The sequence below is a fragment of the Oryzias latipes genome, chromosome 1, assembly GCF_053564925.1.
Source record: "Oryzias latipes strain Hd-rR chromosome 1, Olatipes_Hd-rR_3.1".
Classification (NCBI taxonomy): Eukaryota; Metazoa; Chordata; class Actinopteri; order Beloniformes; family Adrianichthyidae; genus Oryzias; species Oryzias latipes.
In genome coordinates, this window is record NC_136237.1 from 27,700,361 (window position 1) to 27,723,300 (window position 22,940).

A 22,940-nucleotide genomic window follows, 5' to 3' on the forward strand; every position below is an offset into this window, starting at 1 on the left:
TTAATATTAAGTAAAAAAATCTAAATGCTAATTTAGGATCATATCAATGGGAATCTAGAAGAGATTTATCAAAGATAGCATTTTTAGATAATTATTCTACAAAATTTTAAAATCATTACTATTTTTTAAGAAATGTTGATGATGGAGTTTGCAAAGGTATATCTTGTAATCAACTACAGAAAAGGTCACTTGAACTTGTAAGTTTTTTATATTTTACCCGGAAATAGTATTACTTTGAAAATAATTCTGACGCATGCTCAAACGACCTTCCTGTTTGTTAATACAGCGTAATGTGTCAAATTAGCCAACACCGGCGAACGAGTTGTTCCATGTAAACCTCACCCTTCTGTCTTTGGATATTACAAAAACTCCACCTTTATTTACATTTTACACAGGTAAGACTCTGAAATAGTAATTGAACATATATATATATATATATATCACTGTAATTTCGACGGTAAATCTAGATTAATTTTTGAAAAATGGGTCACTTAGTTCGTGATAGTGACCAATCATATGGTGTGAAGTAACATTTTCGTTTTGTTTTCGATGTGGTCATCGTAGGTAGACATAGCCTCTCGGTTTTCACCGTCTATACCATCCTGCTCACCCTATGGCCGCTACAAAATCGACTTAGAAACCACCGTGTTAGCAGGTTATTTACATTTACGGCAGTCCGTGAACCTATCACTCAACCCTCAACTAAAAAGACGCCTTTGGTGGCTAAATATACATTTTCTGTCAACAGGGGGTTATATTGAAACAAATGATGATTACACACACATGCATAATATTAATAAGAATAATAACAATAATAATAATAATAATAATAATAAAATTCCACTCTTGGTCAAACCTAATAATGAAATCATAATTTGTGGAATAAAGATGTCACTCTGTCCGATCCTCTCATTGATTTATTCATATTTCTTTTTTATTTTGACAGGACTCTCCCAGACTTTGGATGGAGTCAGCGTCCAGATTTTTAGTGTTTTTTACAGAAAAACAACATTCAGACCAGTGTGTACATCACTGCCAGAAAAATGGTCAAGTATTTTTGTAGCAACATAGACATCAAAAGCACTTGGGATCACGTGGTGTCTGCTTTCTGGCAGAGGTACCCGAACCCATTCAGGTATGGACGCCACACATCATGCATGTAGAGATGTTTAGCATCACAGCTCCAAAATTAGGGATATCTGTTTAATTGTTTTTATAATACTAACCTTCACATGTTGATCTAAGTGGCTATAATTCTTTAAACTAGCTTTAATCAGTGAAAGTTTCAGCTCAGCAGTGTTTTAGTCACCTATATCTTTCTGTCATTTAATGTCTAGAGTTTCACAGACTCCACTGATATATTTAAGATACATCTGATTTACATCCCTATGTTAAAAGATTTTAAGTTATCTTGTGTAAAATCAGAGAAAAGATAGAATGTTTCTGCTGAATGCAGTTCATTTTTATTAAATTACTTGCTGTATGAAATAATGGCAAACTCTAGCCTCACTTAGAAGTGACAAAGTGTCACCCATTATTAGAAGAGAGAAGTGAGAAAATATAACAGGGAAGTACAAATAGCTCAGAGCACAAGGTCAGGTGAGGAGATTTTGCTTTATTTGATGCATTTCTTTACCAATACCACTAATGTGTTTGTGTGTCCCGCAGCACCCATGTTCTCACAGAGGATGTGGTTTACCGAGAGCTGACGGCGGACCACCGGCTCCTCTCCAGACGCCTCCTGATGAAAACCAACCGGCTGCCGCGCTGGGCGGAGCGGCTCTTCCCTGCCGGCATGTCTCGCTCCGTATACATCGTGGAGGACTCCATCGTAGATCCTGTGGAGCGGAGTTTGACCACGTACACTTGGAACCTCAACCACACCACTCTCATGGTGAGGACGCTCTCATGCTTTCGTGTCCTTCTGGTTCAATCGCCTCATTTTGTGTGAAATTATCTCTGCTTTTAAAATGTTTGTTCTAGTTTAAACATTTGGTCACATTCAATCAAAGCTTTGTTTGTACTTTGTGCTGCCAAACTCTGTCTTCTAGAAGCCTGCTTTATCTGCATGTTGCTATAATTATTTGACACAAAAGTGATCACATGAAGCGGCTTTCACAGCCTGCTGTCTCTGCTGTCGTCTCATCAGTCTGTAGAGGAGCGCTGCGTTTTCCTGGAGTCGGTGGAGCATCCGGCCACCACACAGCTGAAACGGGAGGCGTGGATATCCTCCAGCATTTATGGCTTCTCCAAACCCATTCAGGTGACAGAAACTGAGAAAAACGTCCTTCAAGCCTCCCGAACACAACGTAAAGCAGCACATGAAGATGCTTGAAGCTGTTTTCTTACATCATAACTAGTTTGATTCCTTTATGGGATGTTTTCCTCTCAGTTTACTAACAGACACTAAAATCCAGCTGGGATTTAAATTAAAAATTAGACTTTGACTGATTTTTTATAAAAGTGGCACCAGACGTCTTTCTTATTCTATTCAACGTCAACGTGTTATCTTAAAAATAAGGATATTGTGTCCAATAACTGTTTCTGATGTTAAAGCCTCCTCTGAAACTGAAATGAAATGGTCACCAATAAGGAGTAAAAGGATTCTGTTAACTTACAGAATCAATAATTTAAAGGTAAACAAAAGAAAAGTCCACTTAGATTTCGACTTACTTAAAAGAGCAGCAGTAGGAGGTAGGACAACCTCTGAAGACCTTTTCTAAGTCCTTCATCATTCAGATGAGGCAGATCAGGATCCTTCCAGAAGAACACAGAAACTATTTGTGTACAGTTACAAATACAAGTTACAGACCGTAAATAAACAGCATTTCTGAGTGACTAACAGGTCAGATGAAGATCAGTGTGGACATTATTTAGAGGGGGAGGGAGGAGAAAGTGCACTGAAAACAAATTAGCAAAAGGTGAACCGCGATATAGCGAGGGAAGATGGAGGCCAACAGTGATGTTTGGACTAAAAGAATCGGTCAGAGAACTCCATGCAGCGAAAAGCTGGAACCTGTGAACAAGATACAGAAGTTGATGGTTTGAACAGCAGAAGTGAAAGTGATTCTGAGACCGTTGTCTTTAATATATCCTTCTGCTTTGCCGTTCTCTTAGGAGTTTGGATTGGCCCGTTTCAAGAGCAACCAGGTGAAAGCCCTGAAAGGCCTGGAGTACGCACTGACCAACCTGCAAGGTACGTCACGGCTTCTCGCTTTATTTAGGAAACAAACATCACAGAAAACCCCCAACCTTTGAGTCTGCAACCTGCACTCACAGAGCCATTCCTCACACACGCACACACACACACACTCACTCACTACAACCCGGTAGGAGACTTCACCCTGTAGAAAAGGAAGACACTGATTTCTTTTATGTTATTGTTACTATTGGGGAAAAAATATAAAGTTGCTTTTTCTGAATTAAAAAGATAAATATAAAGACATAATAGCCTTTTTTTCAAAAATGAAATATTTTTGACAGAGGTTTACATAACCTTTCGTTCAAAATAAGAGACCCTGTGTCACATAGTTCATCTCAATGGAACAAATGTATTAGCAGTGTGACATCAGCCGTAATTAAAAAAGAAATAAGGAAACAGTTTTTACCGTTTGTGTTTCATCTCAGCCAGAAATTTCTACGTCTGGAACCTAAAATTGAATCAAAGCTACTTGAGTGACCCTTACCGTATTTTTCTACTTAAAATCCTTGAATTTACTGACTTCCGAATGACTTTCTGTGCTACACAGTGCTCTGCTCAAAACTCTGTCAAAGTGTTTAGTTTGACGTGTGATGCGGACCATCCTTCAACTGTTTGGCAACTAGTTGAATAAAGTTTGAGTTTAAAGTTGTTTTACCCTGCTACTTACTTTTACTTTACAGTAACTTTTTTAAATGAAAAACGTTTTCATTTCTTTAACCACAGAGCCACAATGGAAGGGTACAATGGAGGGGTTGCAATCCCCCGTCCTGACCCGTCTCTCTAGAAAAGTTTGACATCACTTCTAGCTTAAAGCAGAAGATGTCTGCTTTGAAGCCAGTTACAGAAGGTGCTAAGGGGGACTGTGAACTACCAACTCTGTAAAAGTGGTTGATTTGAGTTGGCAGAAGAGTGTTTAATGAGTGAGGATCTTCTTCTGTTGTCACGGTTCTGTCCTAATGCCTCTGCTGATGGCACTGCAGGACTCGGCATCAGGCTGAGCGTTGTGGTGAGTACGTCTGCTGGGATCTGCTGCAGTAGGACTGTCCCAATAATTCCCAACATGAGCCTCACAGACTAGTAGCTGACTTAGAAGATTTTTAGTAGTAGTGATGAGAAGAGATGTGTGTAAGCTCTTTCTATAGTAAATCATGACTTCAGTTTATAGTGATTCATTTCCTTTTTTTATTTTTGGTTCCAAAAGCAACAATAAAATGTGGAATTGTTGTGGTTCCTTTTATCAGGTCTGTGCAGTGCTTTGTTCTTCCTCCTCCCTTTAGAGATTCCTTGTATGGTTCATTTAGTTTGTGTGTTGTTCTGCCAGCATGGCAAGGAAGGCTGCTGTGATGTGGGACCATTCTGAAGGAAAAGCTGTGTTTGCATGCGGACGGTTCCCCTGACCATCCTCTGACATCAAAACTGCAGAATCAACCCCATTTCACATTTAAAAAATATATTTTCTAGCTTTTAAGAAGTCTAAAAAACAAAATAGTGTATTTTGTGCTCTGTTTTTAAAGGTGTCAGCTCTGCATGAGCTGCTACATGAGAATTTTTGGTCACTGTGAAGTCATAGATTAAGCTGTAAGGTACTCTCAAGATCCCAGATTCTTTCTCTTGTTTGGTTTAAAATAAAAGAAGTCACACAAATAATACAGCAAAAGCCTAAAGGTAGCAGGTTTTCTAACTGTTTATCTCAAGGATCTCAAAAGTGCTGCTCTCTGGTCTTGCAGGAGAGGCGCCCCAGCGGCTGCTCAGGGACACGGTAAAGGACGCCTCAGAGAAAGCCAAAGAGGCAGCCAAGACGTTGGCCTCAGCCGCCGCCACCCCACAGAAACCCCAGCAGTATGTCGGATGGTGACGGTGGCGTCTGATCACGCTGGGACCTGGGCTGCTCTGTGGTTTCAACCAGCATCTGTTGAATTACCTCGTCACCTCTTTTCTTTTTTAAGTATATTTTGTGTCTCTAAGCTTTAAAATATACAAGTCTCTTTTTAAAAAACCGTCTGCCTCAGACAGCAGCTGGACATTTTGAAGCTATGAAAGCTTCCGTTTAAGGCCTAATGTGCTGCAGGTTGAAGCTGCTCATGACGGACGGCCGTTCTGCTGACTCAAAGTTCAGATTTGACTGAATCTTTGAACTAACGCACATTTATTTCAATCTGGACTAACAAGTACAAACCAAATGAGTGTTAGATCACATCAGGACTCTGAAGGAGCAGAACCATCACAAAACACTGCAGTGGACAGATGGTTAGAAAGCATAACTGACAATCACAACACTAGTGGTTTATATGAAAGTCAGCTCAGAACGCCTGTGTAGTGACCCAACTCATGTGCAATAGTGTAAACATGTCAATGCGTGATAGTTCTGACTGAATGTTTATTTTTGTGTTAAATTCTAATAAAATATGAGTTAAATGTACTTTTGAGACTCTAGCATGTTTAATGATCAGCTCATGCAAATGAATTGTTATTATAATTCTTTGTTTTAATGTGTTTGTCAGACAGAAATAAAGAATATAATACAGAGGCCCTGAAGTGCAAATCATTCAACAAATCACTCGATACAAAAACATTAAGATCCCAACGTCAATTTAAAAAAAAAAATGTAACAAAGCAAAATGTCAGAAACCAAAACCTGATCCTGCAGAACTCTGTAAACATCTACTCTACTTTCAACAGGAAACAGTTTGATCCAACAGGTCCATTCATTTTGAAGACATGTGCTACTTTATCCTGGCCCCGACTCTCTGCTATCAGTTGATCTTCCAGCGTTCTCCCTGGATCTGATAACAGTTCTTGATGAGGTGACTCTGAAATGGTGTAATGGTGGGGGCAGATTCCTCTGTGCAGTCATTGTTGGGGGGGGGACTTTACAGTCATTCTTCTCATGCAGCTGTTGGTGGGGTTGATCCAGCAGGTAGAGACAACCAGCAGACTCTGCGGGCCATCAGGATCTACTACTGTAAAACAAAGGTAACATGCAAGTTCTGATGGAAACCAGAACCGGTCCAGTATGTAGACTCTACTCACTTTGGCCCACTGGGGGAGGGGGAGCTTAAAAATCATTGAAGATCTCGTCCTCTGAGTACTCCCCGTCTGTAAAATACACCCTCCGGATCCATCTGATGAAGATGACAAGCTAAGATCAATCAATCTGCAGACAAACGTACCTTCGCTGGCTTCACGTCCACAAACCTGGATCCGCAGTGTCTCCATGTAGCTGGATCATAAGGGGTCTGCGTGACAGATGTATGTGGTGCTGCAGGAAGGCGGAGTTTGGAAGCACATAAGTGAAGCAACAAGACGTTTATCTATTCAGCGTCTCTACTTTGTACTGCAGCAGAGGAGGAACTGACAAAACTCAAATGGTGTCAGACTCGATGTTTAGGACGAGTCCTTTAATGTCCTTGTCCAAACCCCTGTCTGTGGTTCCATTTGTCACCTATTAACACACAATGATGAAAGGCAAGCTAATGTTTGCAGGACGCCACCATGAATCTGTGCCCACATTAAAAATGTCACAGAACACGAACCTTTATGAAGACTGAACCTTTTAACTTGACATCTATGGAGAATATTTAAATCATGGTTATTACAAAACCACACGGTTGGACAATCCAATGACTGGATATAAGCTATTATTTACCTACCTGAACCCACCAATTTTGGAATGGGTGGCCTCCGACGGCGGTGAGCACAGAAAACCTCGACTTGGTAAGCCTGACGAAACATTTTTGTAGAATGTCCGTTTGCCGGTCGTCTTTACCGCCTCTTGTCAACTGCAATTTCGTCTTTCTTTCAAGCGTGGGTGTGCCGTTTTTTACATTTTTTTAGAATAAACTAAACCATCGCCAATCTACCAATCACAACAAAAGACAGATATTTATATATAAATTTTATTTATATTACAATGAGAGAATGCACAATACCTTCAAGTGTCTCCACATATCTGGATCCAAACGAAGATGATGTAAATTCGGCCAGGTTGAAGATCTCCTTTCCCCAACGTTCCCCCATGTCCAATATAAATGTGGCTCTGAAGTGGTCCACCTTGTTTTTCTTTTGGCTGGTGGACCACTTCAGCCACCGACACACATTTCTGTGGAGTCAATTGTGGACAAAGAAATTGCAATGAATGAAGGCAATTACGGCGTTCAGTGACACAAAACCAGTCTGAAACCTTACCTGGACCTCAAAAGAAAACAATTCTGTTGTTTTAAGAATAAAGACAAGGAATGGGGATTTGATCCCCGGGGTCTTTATGGGGTCTGCGGGACAGGAGATGTTTGTGGTGCTGCAGGAAGGCGGAGTTTGGAAACACATAAGTGAAGCAACAACATGTTTATCTATTCAGCGTCTCTACTTTGTACTGCAGCAAAAATTATGGTTATTACAAAACCACAAGGTTGAATAATCCAACAGAAATTTTTATGATGGTTGGTTTATGGCAGTCTCAATTTTTGCAAGCCCCCCCTAGAAAAAGAAAACCCGGACAAACACCCCCTCGCCGGCTTCACGTCTACAAACCTGGATCCAAAGCGACTCCAGGTAGTTGGATCCAAGTTGAACTCTAGTTTGTTCCACCCAACCCCAGCTACGAGGCCATGGGGGACCTTAATTGTCCACATTGGTCTCGGTCTGGATGGTGGACCACTTCAACCACAGGTGGGCCTTCTTAATCATACAAAATCTGACGTGGATTTGTAGACAAAAGACATAGCAATGAAGGAAGGAAGGAAAATACGGCGTTCAGCAACACAAACAGGACTAAAACTGTACCTGGACTTCAAAAGAGACATTTTCAGGCTCCGTGACGATGTGTTGATTTCAGATAATGTAGGTTCTGCGGTAAAACCCAAACAAAACTAAGATGGTCCACTTAGATCGACTATAATGAGACAAGAATGTCGCCACTTTTTCATTTACATTACAACCTGGTTAGCGTTAGTAACATTAGCACCAAATTCTACTTTTTTTAGTTGAATGATCCGATCTTTACCTACCTCTTTTTGCCAGTTGTCGAAGAGGTGGCTTCCAACGGCGTAAAGACAGAAAAACATCCCCGCTGATATTTGCGAAACACGATTTCCTTGGGTTGTTAGCCTTAGCCAAAAGGTCATCTTTCCCGCCTCTAGTCATCAACGTCACTTCCGCATTTTGTCAAGCGCACCTTGACATTAGAGACAAAAAAGGAGGCCAGATTCACACTTACACAAAAACATGACTATATAGCATAATTTTTAAATTGATTTATACTTTTTTTAATTGTAAGACTTGCTTTAATGGCGTAGGGAGCCTTGCTGATGACTCCAAGAGAAAGCTGTCCGTGCCCCATACACCGCACGACTCCGGACAGCCTCTGGGGGGAGGATAAGGAAAATGAGCCAAACAGCATGGACTTCACTTCTGTTCCCAGCCATCTCACACATGGTTTTCTCACCAAGATTCTCCACTTCTCATGAGTCTTAGGGGCTGACGGCGGGGCTAACCCCCAGGTCGCTACAGTGCCCCCACCTAGAGGGTTAAGTTAAGTAACCCCACAACCCTCACATAGCTGAGAACCAAACAACACAAACAGCAAAACACATGAACACACTGGCTGAAGACTCGTGCTCACAATTCTGGGTTCCAACCACCTGACCGTGTAACAGTCTAACTGGGTTCGCACATCTGTAACCTACTGACACAGTTCCGTGCCAGTATGTGCCCAGCCAGCAGAATCAAACTGTCTCCACGTGAGTGGCAGCACCACCATCAGGGTCAGTGGCGGTTTTAGATACGGCTGGGGTGGCCGGTGGTCTTATAAAACATTACAAACTAAATCATAGTACCCATCAGTGAGATTCCTCCAAAAATATTTGGCATTTCCCTAATTTTGTGCAACACCAACATTAACAATCCTCCAAAAGACCACAATCAATAAAAAAAGATCAATTATTTATGGTCTCATAAAGTGCAGCTGTTTTCCCGCATTACCTGCTGTGTTTTTGTCAAATATTAACACCAACTAAACCACAGAAAAGAATCTTAATGAAAATATCTACAATAATTAGTAAATAATGACATTATTAACATGAGCTGCTGAGTGATCCAACAGCACCGATGATTCAGGTGTTGCGTAATGTAAACTGCACTCCTTGCTGCCTCCCCCTCCGCTTCCTTCTGACACAGCTCCGTCTTTATGACGGGAACGCGCATCTGCTGCGGCCTAGAGTTGATTGTTAGAGTGAAAGATTCCCAATTACCTGTGTTAGTGTGTGATTCAGCCAGCCACCGGTGAGTTGCGCCCCCTCTCGAATTTTTTGACTTGTTATGTTCCAAAGACTACCTCAAAGAGGTGTGGTGGGCGCAAGTGTCTTGCAGCAGAGGGCGGTGGTCACGTGCACGTTGTGTCGGAGAGGGGGATTGTGGGAAATAATCCCCATTGCCTGCTCTCGTCGAAATAGGGTTAAACACAGTTTTTTTCTGCCTAATTATTTTTCATGTGACTGGTTTACGTTGTTTTACTCTTAGTTATTTCATCCTTATTTATTTATTTATTTATTTATTTATTTATTTATTTATTTTTGCACCATAAGTAAGGAGAGGGGAGAGGATGAAGAGATGGGTGCGATGTTCCACGTCTGCCTACTCTCTACTAAGAGAGTTAAATGTGTGCTGTTGCAGGTAAGTGAAAAATAATGGCTGATAGTCTCCATGTAGAATTTCTCATGTCCGTCTGTGTTACACCGCAGACACGGGATACGCCTCTCCCAGTGAAGTGCCGCCCTGGCCTGGCACTGTCAGAAACCGCCACTGGCATCGGCGAAGGATTCCACTTCTGACACCAATGCTACAACCTAGCTGGTACGTCACTATAGTATAGCCAAGATGCTAATGCTCAAACGACCTTCCTGTTTGTTAATAGCGTAATGTGTCAAATTAGCTAACACTGGCGAACGAGTTGTTCCATGTAAACCTCACCCTTCTGTCTTTGGATATCATAAAAACTCTGCCTTTGTTTACATATTATACAGGTAAGACTATGAAATAGTATTAGAATATATGTATATCACTGTAATTTCGATGGTAAATCTAGATTAATTTTGTAAAGATGGGTCACTTCATGATGGTGACCAATCACATGCTGTGAAGTCGAGCCCTGCGCGGGACTATTTTCTTCATCCCGCCCGCCGAATTTCTGACCAATCCCGTAATGTATTCGTTACACTCCCGCCCCGCAGGAAAAATGAAACACGTATTTGTGTTGATACTGTAGTGGCCGCAAAGAAGCTCCTCAGACGGGCGGTGGTCAAACAGCTTTTATTAACCTTGTACGTCAGAACGGTTACAGCACGAACAAAATGGCGCAGCCTGCTCTTACATTCTTTTTTTTCTTTAAAACTTTATTGAAGATATACAGGATACAAAAGCAAGTCAGTTTTTAAGTACATAGATTAAAAAAGAGTAACAAAATGTGCCAGGGGAACATAAAGAACAAAGGAGGAAAAAAAGATTATAAACAAGAGCAGTAAAAGCAGAAGTTGCTATTCTATACATTTAAAAAATTCCAGGGTGTCAAAGATTCTTATAGCTCTGAGGTTGGAAGAAAAATTTTATTGTTCTGATAGATTGGCTTATCTCAATCATAAAAAGTTTGAATAAGGTTTTTTTTTTTTCCAGAAAATTTGCATTCAGGAATATGGAATTTGGCTAGTATTAATAAAAGGTTAATTAAATAGTATTCCCTTATTAGTGAATTATTAACATTATAAAAAAACAAATAATATATTCTTGTATACCAAATCAAATTTTTTATAAATTTTACATTGAACAAAAGAGGTAAAGTCTTTCCAAAAAGTTCCTCTTTGGGGGCATTTCCAGAAAAGATTTATGTATAATTGTTTCAGTATCTAATTTACAGAAGGAGCAGTTTTTATCAATGTCTATGTGTAGTGAGGATTTGGCTGGGTAGCATCTGTGAAGAAGTTTAAAGCAAACATCCTGGGATTTATTTGAAATAAAATATTTAGAGGATAAAGTCCAAACTTTCTTCCATTCAATATCTGGGGCAAATTTTCCCCAATAGTGGGTTACATAGGGAACAACTGCAATATCTCTCTGAAACAGTGATCTTGTTTTTTTATAGACGTTCTCGTAGTAAAGCAGGTCTTGCCAATATTGGTTTCAAATAAAGAGACTGAACGTGAGGGTAAAGGGTGTACAAGACCTTTAAATAACATTATCAGTGATGAAAGTCTTCCGGGAATTCCCGGAAATCCGGGTTTTTGAGCAAACCGAACGTACTTTCCGGGAAATAAAGACCTGATCTCTACGGACAAATCGCTTTCCGGATTAGAAAATGGTCTGAAATCAGCTAATTTTAGCTTTATTTTCTATATTTCTCCGCAGATCGCTTCCTCTATGGTCGTGGCCATCTTTCGTCTTCCCGGCCTAATTGACCAACATACGGGACGTTTTAGTTGCTTTCGGATGCGTCGACGGGTCTGATTGGCTCTGTCTGCACCACGTGGTCAGCGTGACTTGCTTCCCTAGAGACCAAAACTGGCGGACCCACGCTAAACTTTCACAAACACATCTGAAGAGTTTGCGATCAAATTTGTGTTCAAATAATGGCAGGCATCGTCATTATTGAGCGTGGTCACGACCTCAGTTGTGAGAAGACGATAAAAAACAAATTGAAGTGGTCTTGGCTGGAAAAAAAAAAAAAAAGATTTTTAAGGTAGTGTAGGTCAAATACTTTTTTGTGTAAAATAATCTCAAAACCACATTTTGAAATAATTTCAATTTTAGTTTTGAGTTTCAGTTTTTATTTTGAATACATTTCTCTATCTAATTTATTTGTATTTCCTAATTACCATGATTTAGTTCAGTATAGTTAACATTAATTATAAGTATTTGATGGTTTGGACCCGCACTCCCTTAAAAAATAATGTTTACAATGTTTAGTTTAGTTTGTATGTTTGTTTTGATATTTCCCAGATTACTTAGTATTGGTGTTAAAGAATTGATGTATTATGTTATAGAATTATAGTTTAAAGCAGATCCCATATTTTGATGTAATTATAGTTTGAGAAAACAGTGCAAGTGGATGTTGTACATCAGTCATTTCTAAAGCAGAAATAATGTATAAATAACTGAGGTATTTTCATAGAATATCATAGTTACTGGTGTTCTTTTTGCCATTTGGGGCTTTGATGTTACTATATTTTAGCAATTGTATGTTTTGCAGCTTTAAGGAAAAGCGTAGATTGTAGGATTGTGTTACTTTGAGCAATTTTCCAAATTCTTTTTTAGGACCAGCAAGTCCTTAATGGAGAGTCAAACTAGGGGTTTGAATGACAAATCATGATGCTCCAATTAGTCTTAGTTTCTTGATAAAGAAGTGAATAACTAGCTGCCAGAATGCACCAGAATGCATCTAAGACCACGTATTTTTCCAAAATTTCGCTCTGTGCCCGCCATATCGCTCAAAGAAAAGTTCAGGGATTTTTTCCTTGCCTGACTTTCATCACTGATTATAATACCTTCAGGAATAGCATCCATGACTACTGCAAATTCTTTGGGGGTAACTGGAATATTATAAGTGGTTAAAAATTGATTGTATGACATTAAACACCCTTCTGAGTTAAAAAGTTGATTTACATAGAGTATATTATTTTGAAACCAGTAGGGGAAGAATAAAGATTTATTTTTGTATAAAATATTAGTTTTATTCCAGATATGAAAGTTGTGAGGAGAAAATGAATGTTTATAGATTAGGGACCAGGCCAGAAGCATTTGTTTGGGAAAATTTGCAAATTTAATGGGCAACTTTTGAATGTTATAGTTAGATTGGAGAAGAAAAGGGAGTCCACCGAGTTTAGCAAATAAATAGTTTGGAATAAAATTCCATAAGGAATCTGGGTTGCTAAGAAATTTCTTAATCCAATTGATCTTAAAAGTGTAATTTAAGGTGGTGAAATCTAAGACATTAAGTCCTCCTGTGTCTATTGTGTTCAAAAGCACGTTATCTTTAATGTAGTAATGAGTTTTATTTTTCCAAATAAATTTGTAGAGCATTTTATCCACGGTTTTAAGAATGGATGTGTTGACATTGAGAGCAAGTGCTGGATATGTCAATCTGGAGATTCCTTCAGCTTTGGACAGTAAAGTTCTTCCTCTTAAAGTGATGTCCCTCTGAAGCCAGCGGTTAAATCTCTTAAAGCGCGCTGAACCACCTGGTACAGATGCAGGTCAAAGTCACTTGAATTTATGGAGGAAAAAAACATTAATGGTTCAACAGAGATGAAAATCTATGAATTATTTTTTTCCTGATGGAAAAATACTTTTTAGCTTCAGCCTTTTCCAGTTTTTGCTGTTTTGCGCCTCAGTGGGGCATCAGCATGCAGATCTGGGGCCTCATTTATAAACGTTGCGTACGCACAAAAGAAGGCGTACGCCACTCTCTACGCAATAATTGAGATTTATAAAAAGCAAACTTGACGGGAAAATGTGCGGTCCTTCACGCAAACTCTGACCCAGGCGTACGCACAAAAACGGGTGAAAGGAGAAACGGCGACACCGTCGGCAGATGGAAGAAACACGTGAAAGTGAAAATGACAATACTGCCTCTCAGAAATAACATGAAGACTTCACAAAGCAAGTCTTACAATTAACAGCCTACACGAACACGTTTGATCGATCAGCAGTGAAACAAATAAAAATATCAAACGAAAATTACAACAGAAATTCAAATGAACACTTATTTGCAAAAAGAAAAGTGAAACATGTTCTGCAATATTGGCATGTTGTGCAATTCATCCTCATAAATAATATAAATAATATAGTTAACAGAACGAAATAATGTACACAACTGATATTCCCGTCAATGTGTCCGTCTGGTGGAGCAGATATAGGTGCAATTAGACAGACAGATGGATAGATAGAGAGAGATGCATTAATTCTCCACTGGGGAAAGTTGTTTTCATAGTAAAATATTTCTTCATAAGCTACAGAATTATGGTATTCATGCATATGCCTTTAGTTTGTTTTATTTTTCATAAAACAATGTATGGCGTATGTCTCAACCATTCAGAAAGCAACAAGAAATTACATTTGCGCTGATCAATTTCCCATTTCCACGTCGATTATTCCCGACATCTGTAGCTTGTCAGATGTAATTAAATGGATGGAAATAAAATGCCCCATCACAATGCGTAATGACGCACAATGGCTGATCTTGAGCTCTTAGAAGATGTGGCAAATGGAAGAATTCGGAGTGAACGCATCTTTAGACAGCAAGGAGACTTGTTGGCAAACGAGGACGAGTGGCTTATGAGCCGGTTCCGACTTCCTCTTCAGGCTTTTGGGGGTGTGTCACCCCGTGCATCTGGCGCGTCGGTGTCCCCCTGCGCCTCAGTCACCACTCCACTTAAAAGGGATTCCCCAATTATTGCCGCCAGTCTCTCATCAGGAGGGGTCAGCTCCGGTGCCCCCCCCCCCCCCCCCACCCCACCCCCGTGTACAGCGCTAGACGTTTTTTTGCTTTGACTTTGATGTCCGACCTTTTCTTTTTTATTTCGGCCACGGTCCAAGGTTGTGAGGCTGCAGCATTTTCGGCGTCTGCCGCTGTCTGCACTCACGTGCCTTTTTGGCATTAATAATGCCCACACTGTGCCCTCCAAACAACATTATTCTCCTCTTTTCCACCTCGCCAACGATAACTTCTACTTCACATTGAGTGAAGTTACGTTGTTTTGATTTTCTCTCCGTGTTTGGCATGGTTTCGCAATCAATGAATATTCATTTGTGGGCGTTTCACGGACTATTTATGGGCAACTATGGGCGTGTGATGAGGCCGCAAAAGCTGCGCAGCATTTAGAATTGGTTGTGATTTATTAAGGGAAAGATGCGTAGGATGTGCGTGCGCACGGTTTTATAACTCCGAATATTTCTGTGCGTACGCACGTCCTATGTTTCATCCGTACGCCACTTCTGACGCAAATCCTACGCAAAGTTTTATAAATGAGGCCCCAGAACACCATGCGTTTCCTTATCCCGCTCAGTGTTGCCAGATAGAGTCACAGCTCTTTCATCCTTGTGCTGCGCTTGCACTAGAGCGCCCCGACTGTCGTGTCAACCTACGATGACCCTATTTTGCGCTCTTTGTAGAACAGACTGAGGAGTGCGGGAAAAACAACTCTCAGCTGCAGATGAGGTGAACAGGTAGAGAGGAAAAGCAGGTAAAAAGACGGGGGAGGGGCTTTGGCTTCAAACTCTGTCAGAGAGATGGAAACATGGGCGCCCGCTCCCACCCGCAGCACAATTCAAACTGCCATCTCCCGCGAGATTTGCGTTGGGTCCTGTGGGACCCAGCGGGACCCAATCCCACTGCAGCCCTCTACTGTGAAGCCTCTACTGTGAAGTAACCTTTTCGTTTTGTTTTCGATGTGGTCATCGTAGGTAGACATAGCCTCTCGGTTTTCACCGTCTATACCATCCTGCTCACCCTATGGCCGCTACAAAATCGACTTAGAAACCACCGTGTTAGCAGGTTATTTACATTTACGGCAGTCCGTGAACCTATCACTCAACCCTCAACTAAACAGACACATTCGGTCGCTAAAGATGCATTTTCTATCAACAGTGGTTTTTATATTGAAACAAATGATGATTACACACACATAATAATAATAATAAATCTCCACTCTTGGTCAAACCTAATAATGAAATCATAATTTGTGGAATAAAGATGTCACTGTCCGATCCTCTCATTGATTTATTCATATTTCTGTTTTATTTTGACAGGACTCTCCCAGACTTTGGATGGAGTCAGCGTCCAAATGGCGGATGTAACATGGATTAAAACGGTAACAAATGCAGTGACTTTCACATACATACTTTCACTTACAGCACAGAAAAACACGCTGCACTTTCTTACCTTGGTTTTAGGTCAGTGGTTAATGTTTAAATCCACGTTACATCAGCCGTTTTTTTTTCTATTAAAGCCTCTAACATATGCAGGGGTGGCGAACAAGTTTTGACACAAAAAGCTGAAATTTCTAACTGTGATAGTCAAAGAGCCACACCACACACTGAGCTGCCAGACATACACACACAAACAAACAGTGAAAGCCATATTATTTCCCATAACGCACTCCTCAACTTCACAATACAATAGTACTGAAAGGCACAGTTTCAGTTATCAGTCTTTTTTTCCTGTATTTAACGTTAACACATACCGGTAAAACGTGCACGCTGGTGTGTGTTTGAAAGAGGCAGTGAGCGTGGCCTCAATTACAAAAGGGGTTTATACATAGACATACCTTTGGTTTGTCTGAAGATTAACAACCCCTGTTGTTAAAGTAAAATATGTCCAACACAAGAGGCCCTCAGTTCTCATCTGTCTGCCTAGCTGTTGGACAGGACAAGTTAAAAAATAAAAAAAAGAGGCAGCGAGCGCAAATCTGAGTTGGTTTTGATTTATTTTGAATTTTTTCAGTCATCAATCAGCATCCAAAAAATCTATCAAAGTCCTCATCTTCTGTATCTGAAATGAACAGCTGGCCATAGTTTCCCCACCCCTGGGTTAAGGGGTTCTCTTAGGGAAGTCAGGGCATGATTGGTGGGGTTGGACCTCCTGCCCCTCGGGGGTGGCACCGGGCCCCCTTTTTTGCTGACTATCCCTCTGCGCTGGCGCAACTCTGGCCTCTGTCTGTGTCTGGCTTGTCGCCTCCTGACACCCTGGTCGCCCTGGGGGAGTCTTCTTCCCCCGGTTGTGCCCATCCTCCTGCTCCTTCCCACTCCCACCCTGTGAGGGATCGAGCGGCCAAAGAGGACAACAGAAGTTTATCAAAAAATTAAAGTTTTCATTTTTCTCAAATGTAAAAGGATTAACAAACTGGGCCCTTAAAAGAGCTCAACAGAAACATAATTAACTCGGGCAACAAACTTAACTTTAACTTGAACTTAAGCGACTGAGCAGACCAAGTAACAGAATCATACTGACCTAACCAAAGAGACAACAGGGAACATATATAGTGGCTGATCAGACCACCTGGGAAACATGGGGGGGAACTAACATTTAACATAGACTACACAGACATTTAACAAAGACTATAAAGACAAGACTAAACACAAAACTTTGTCTCTTAGTGGAAAAGAAAAATCATCAAAAGTGGAACAAAATGAATAATGACCAACAGAAGCAAAGCAAATAAACATTAAATAAGTCCATTGGTTTCTCACCTTGGAGTAGGGTTGGGCGATGTCCCCTAAATTGGCCGTTGACGATGTTTGCTGTCAACCATCGGGATGGACGATGACATCGTCGGGGGGGGGGGGGGGGGGGTATTTTTGCATTTTTCGTTCTTATATAACTGCTATTCGTTATTTTGCTTTTTTCATTTTATTTCCCAACTAATGGTTAATCCGCGATGATCCAGTATAAACTGAGGGAAGTGACTTTAACAGAAAAAGTAACAAGCAAGATAGAAAAGAAGTGGTCCGCTCCCGCACTTAACTGGCGGAGTGGACCGGCGGAGTGCGGATTTACAGCTCTGTGTTTGATGGGGGGATGGGGGGGGGGGTACATGAGCGGTATGTGTGGGAGATTTTAGACTGCGATCCGTCCCGCAGCTCTAGGGGGACGAGCTATCAAACTCAGAACCGGGTCTAAAAGTGTGTCTGAGCACAGCTCAGATCGTCAGCAGACACACAGAGGTTTAAGCATCAAAGCAGAAATGTCGCTCAGTCCTTAGAAAACATTCAAACAATCACGTGGATTTGGGTTTCCAGTCGTGTCCCGACTAAATAAAGGCTGATGTTATCACAGCATGCAGCGCCACCCAAAGCTAATGTTGTTAGCCCGTGTTAGCATACTGCTAATCCTGGCTACGTTCAGAAAAAGCACTGACCATACGGATTAAAATTCAAATGATGAGCGAACAGGTGTTTCATAATAACCGTAACATTATTAAAAGCAAGTTTAGAAGATCATCTCGTATTTTACCGAGCTGACATGTCAATGTATATAGCCGCTCGGCGCTGTTATCGTTTTGTATTGAATTGTTATATTCAATAAAGTTTGGAAAAAAAGCCGCTCGGCGGAAGTTGTATCCTCTTCCGGTTTTCAAACTGCGCATGTGCGAATACTGCGCATGTGCGAATGATTTATTCCGACCGAAATTGTGACCTTAGTGAACGTTTTTACATTCTGAAAACATTTTTCTGGGCCCATCTACACGGTTGGATTCTAATCCGACCATTGATCCCATCAGGATATTTTCTACATGTAACCGCGGCTTATGGTGTCGACGCGCAACGTGGCGGGGGCGTGGCATCACGATGGTGGTCTCTCCATCGGGATGTCAGTCACCCATCACGATGGACGATGATATCGTCCATCGGCCCAACCCTACCTTGGAGGCTTCTGTACATGGCACCTGCCCAATTGTCTGACTGGAGTATTTAAAGGCTGTGAAGATTTGAGCTCCTCCTTTGCCAGTCCTCACAGCACAGCTGCAGGAGCAGAACCTCAGCCACATCTGTAGGGACCAGTAGCACCCTCAGCACTGACAACTCAAAAATAGGTGACATTAATTAAACAAACCAGAATAAGTAAACTAAACAAATGTATGTGTATTTGCTACAAATAAATACTGAAACCAGAATAAATGTGCATTTTAACTCAAAGAAATGTGTGCATTTATTTAAGAATAAAAATCTGAAATAATAATTAAAAAGTGTGCAATGGGGAGGTTACCGCCATTTAGTTTGTGGGTGTGGCAGGGTATGCTGCCATCACACACAAACCAGCGTTGCACATAGGGCTCCGGGAACTGGATGGGTGGGACATGCTGGTGGGGCTCGCTGGGGGCGTCTCTCTCTGGGGTCGCGTCGGCGCCCGCCCTCTATTCAACTTTTACTCGCATATTAGAAACCTTGTATCATTTAAGGGCCTTGTTGGGATGGTCTGGTGGAGGGGGGCACAGCGATACATCTGTGCTCATCTTTCACTGGTCCGCCTCACAATTTTAACTTCCACTTTAGACACACACACTGCATGTTAGCAGCACACACGCCGGGTTCTCCTATGCCTCCCGGGGGCTCCCTCTGCACCTGCCTGGGTGGGTGGGTGGTTAGGCCGGGGGTGCTCATGGCCCGGGGGTCTCTTCCCCCCTCTCCTGGTCGGGCTGGGTAGGATCTGGTTCCCATTGTGAACACACGGTTAACTTCGGCAGCATGTCTGTATCTCCATCCCCACGTACACACTGCCACACTGCTCCCTGTCTGCTTCATCCCTGTTCCTAACCCATAGTGTATTGATGGACAGATACCCCCCCCCCATCTTAGTGTCAGAATTTCACCTTTGGATGTAATATTTGTCATCTCAGCAGATCTGGTATAATTGTTACACAGTTTAGAATAACTTGTTCAAATCAGCGCTTGTGTCCCCCAATTTCTCCACCTCTCTCTCTTTTATTCTCTTCTACCCCCCCCCCCCCCCCCCCCCACATTCTTCCCCTCTCCCTCCCCACACACACTAAATATAACAAATAAACAATAATACAATAAAAAGAGGTTTATAACCTCTTTTTGTGCTAGTAAAACCTGTCCAACATAAAAGGCCTTCAGCTCTAATCTGTTTGCTCAGTTGTTGGACAGAACAAGTTAAAAAGGAATAAAAAAATTGAACTGCCCTATGGTTGTGAAAGTACTGTATGTAGGGGGGGTTAGCTCAAGAGTTAAACCCCCCCGCTCTCTCGCCGGATTTGACCAGCAAATTGCAGCCAATCAGATCAACCAGAAAGGTCACTGCCCCCAAGTGACAAACACACCCCGAACACTGCGCGCAAACCCAACGTGGCGCAGGATCGCCATTCGGTTAAGACTGCAACAGTGCACTTTTAAAATGCGGGGTCGCTCGGTTAGAATTGCGTCTGCGCGGTTGTATGGTTGTAAGGTTCTTCACTCAGTTCCTGAATACGCCCGCACAGTTGTCTTTACGCCCTTTCACTTTAAGCCCTTTCACGCCCGTTTCAGAGATGAAACGCCATGTAAGACTGTCCCAATAATTCTGAACATGAGCCTCACAGACTAGTAGCTGACTTAGAAGTTTTTTAGTAGTAGTGATGAGAAGAGATGTGTGTAAGCTTTTTCTAGAGTAAATCATGACTTCAGTTTATAGGGATTCATTTCCTTTTTTTATTTTTCTAGGGAAAGGATCTCAAAAGTGCAGCTCTCTGGTCTTGCAGGAGAGGTGCCCCTGCGGCTGCTCAGGGACACGGTAAAGGACGAAAGTGAAGGATTCCTCCACCACAGACTTGGAACCAGCGAACCACTTCAGGCCATCAGGATCTACTTCTGTAAAACAAATTTGAATTTATTACAAAACAAAACTTACAACAATGTTAAAATGTAAACTTTACAACTGATAAGACAAAAACATTCATTCTAAGGAGGAAAAGTCTGCAGATTCCTCCACCAGATAATTTGGAACCAGCGAACCAGTACAGAGGGCCATCAGGATCTACTTCTGTAAAAAAAAAGAGAATATTTTGAGTTCTGATGGAACCCAGAACCAGTCCAGTATGTAGACGCTACTCACTTTGGCCCTCTGGGGGAGGGGGAGCTTGAAATCTTTGAAGATCTCGTCCTCTGAGTACTCCCTGTCTGTAAAATACACCCTCCGGATCCATCTGATGAAGACGACAACCTAAGATCAATCAATCTGCAGACAAACATCCCCTCGCTGGCTTCACGTCCACAAATCTGGATCCGCAGTGTCTCGATGTAGCTGGATCCGAAGGATGTATTAGTTATGTTTTGCAAGTCGAAAACCAGACGCCTCCACCCGTCTCCCTGGAAAGGCAGGTTTGCCCTGAAGTGGTCCACCTTCTTCTCTTTATGGATGGTGGACCACTTCAGCCACCAACGCACATTTCTGTTGTCCGAAATCTGATGTGGAGTCAATTGTAGACTAAGAAATTGCAATGAATGAAGGCAATTACGGCGTTCAGCGACACAAAACCAGTCTGAAACCTTACTTGGACCTCAAAACTAAACATTTCCGTTGTTTTAAGAATCAAGACCAGGAATGGGGATTTGATCCCCGGGATCTTTGTGGGGTCTGTGGGACACGTGATGTATGTGGTGCTGCAGGAAGGCGGAGTTTGGAAGCACATAAGTGAAGCAACAACACGTTTATCTATTCAGCGTCTCTACTTTGTACTGCAGCAGAGGAGGAACTGAGAAAACTCACGAAACGGTGTCAGACTCGATGTTTAGAGCGAGTCCTTTAATGTCCTCCTCCAAAACCCTGTCAATCTTTCCATTAGTCACCTAACAACACACAATGAATGAAAGGCAAGCTAATGTTTGCAGGACGCCACCATGAATCTGTGCCCACATTAAAAATGTCACAGAACACGAACTTTTATGAAGACTGAACCTTTTACAGTGATGAAAGTCTTCCGGGTATTCCCGGAAATTCGGGTTTTTCAGCAAAGCGATCGTACCTTCCAGGAAATAAAGACCTGATCTCTACAGACAAATCGCTTTCCGGATGAAAAAATTGTCAATCGGCGAATTTTTGCTTTATTTTTGATATTTCTCCGTCTCTGTCTTCCTCTTTCCGGCCTAATTGACCAATCCCGGGACGTTTTAGTTGCTTTCGGATGCGTCGACTGCTCTGATTGGCTGTCTGTACCACGTGGTCAGCGTGACAGATTCCCTAGAGACCAAAAATGGTGGACCCACGCTAAACTTTCACAAACAAATCTGAAGAGTTTGTGATCAAATTTGTGTTAAAATAATGGCGGGCATCGTTATTATTGAGCGTGGTCATGACATCAGTCTAGAGAAGACGATAAACAAATTTAAGTGGTCTTGGCTGGAAGAAAACGACAAATATGGTTATTTCTTTTCATCGTACATTTGCAAGACAAATGTTGGATGTGGGTACAATTTGTGTTGTTCAGAATTTCACTCTCATACAATTAGTCACGGTGGAATTTATGCAGAGATTAAAACATGCCAACTGTCTTATACATTGTTTGAAATTGACATTTATGTCAAATCTGTGAATGGTTTGTATGTACCGTTTTGTAGTATTTAAATCAGTTAAATCTGGTCTGGGATCTTTTTTTTTTATTTCTTTGATCAGTGCCCCATTGACCAGGAGAACCCCCCCCTTGTAGATTTTCTTGGTCAGACTGCAGAATAACCGACCACATTGATCAAAACTCACTGCAGTCGGACTCAAAGATGCAGATGAAAATGAAATATACTAGTAGTGCATTTTATTCAATAAATGTATTTACTTCTTACAGGTCATGCTTGGTGTACTTTGTATAGAAAGATAGTTAGATAGTTTAAAGCAGATCCCATATTTTGATGTAATTATGGTTTGAGAAAACAGTGCAAGTGGATGTTGTACATCTGTCATTTCTTAAGCAGAAATCATGTACAAATAAATGAGGTACTTTCATAGAATATCATAGTTACTGGTGTTCTTTTTGCCATTTGGGGCTTTGATGTTACTATATTTTAGCATTTGTATGTTTTAGCAGTAGCTTTAAGGAAAAGTTTAGATTGTAGGATTGTGTTACTTTTAGCAATTATCCAAATTCTTTTTTAGGACCAGCAAGACCTAATGGCAAATTAAACTAGGGGTTTGAATGAGAAATCATGAGGCTCCAATTAGTCTTAGTTTCTTGATTAAGAAGTGAATAACTAGCTACCAGAATGCATCCAT

At 41.4% G+C, this 22,940-nt stretch overlaps 1 protein-coding gene and 2 long non-coding RNA genes across 7 annotated transcripts; 2 read left to right on the plus strand and 1 right to left on the minus strand.

Annotated features, from left to right (window-relative positions):
* The first annotated feature begins 255 nt into the window (after nucleotides 1-255).
* LOC101164954 (PRELI domain-containing protein 1, mitochondrial) lies at nucleotides 256-5,729 on the plus strand. Of its 3 annotated transcripts, none has more exons than XM_078952436.1 (6): nucleotides 256-395; nucleotides 947-1,135; nucleotides 1,669-1,894; nucleotides 2,122-2,263; nucleotides 3,118-3,196; nucleotides 4,930-5,729. In XM_078952436.1, exons 2-6 carry the CDS (start codon nucleotides 1,044-1,046, stop codon nucleotides 5,171-5,173), a joined length of 783 nt encoding a protein of 260 aa, XP_078808562.1. In that variant the 5' UTR covers nucleotides 256-395; nucleotides 947-1,043; the 3' UTR covers nucleotides 5,174-5,729. The 3 variants fall into 3 exon arrangements, with proteins under 3 accessions (XP_078808562.1, XP_023813024.1, XP_023813030.1); XM_023957256.2 differs by having other exon boundaries at nucleotides 2,150-2,263; XM_023957262.2 differs by lacking the exon at nucleotides 4,930-5,729 and adding an exon at nucleotides 4,183-4,382 and having other exon boundaries at nucleotides 2,150-2,263.
* On the minus strand, nucleotides 5,667-9,588 carry LOC144994487 (uncharacterized). 2 transcript variants are annotated; one of them, XR_013658041.1, is made up of 12 exons: nucleotides 9,448-9,588; nucleotides 8,459-8,561; nucleotides 8,206-8,372; nucleotides 7,982-8,045; nucleotides 7,730-7,892; nucleotides 7,388-7,496; nucleotides 7,132-7,301; nucleotides 6,853-7,058; nucleotides 6,736-6,767; nucleotides 6,398-6,644; nucleotides 6,233-6,324; nucleotides 5,667-6,162 (listed from the first exon to the last, which is right to left on the minus strand). It is a non-coding gene; the product is annotated as an uncharacterized LOC144994487 (long non-coding RNA). The 2 variants fall into 2 exon arrangements; XR_013658042.1 differs by having other exon boundaries at nucleotides 7,982-8,090.
* On the plus strand, nucleotides 9,364-22,685 carry LOC144994489 (uncharacterized). 2 transcript variants are annotated; one of them, XR_013658046.1, is made up of 5 exons: nucleotides 9,364-9,478; nucleotides 9,781-9,868; nucleotides 9,937-10,048; nucleotides 15,992-16,053; nucleotides 20,402-22,685. It is a non-coding gene; the product is annotated as an uncharacterized LOC144994489 (long non-coding RNA). The 2 variants fall into 2 exon arrangements; XR_013658044.1 differs by lacking the exon at nucleotides 9,364-9,478 and having other exon boundaries at nucleotides 9,561-9,868.
* Nucleotides 22,686-22,940: the final 255 nt, after the last annotated feature.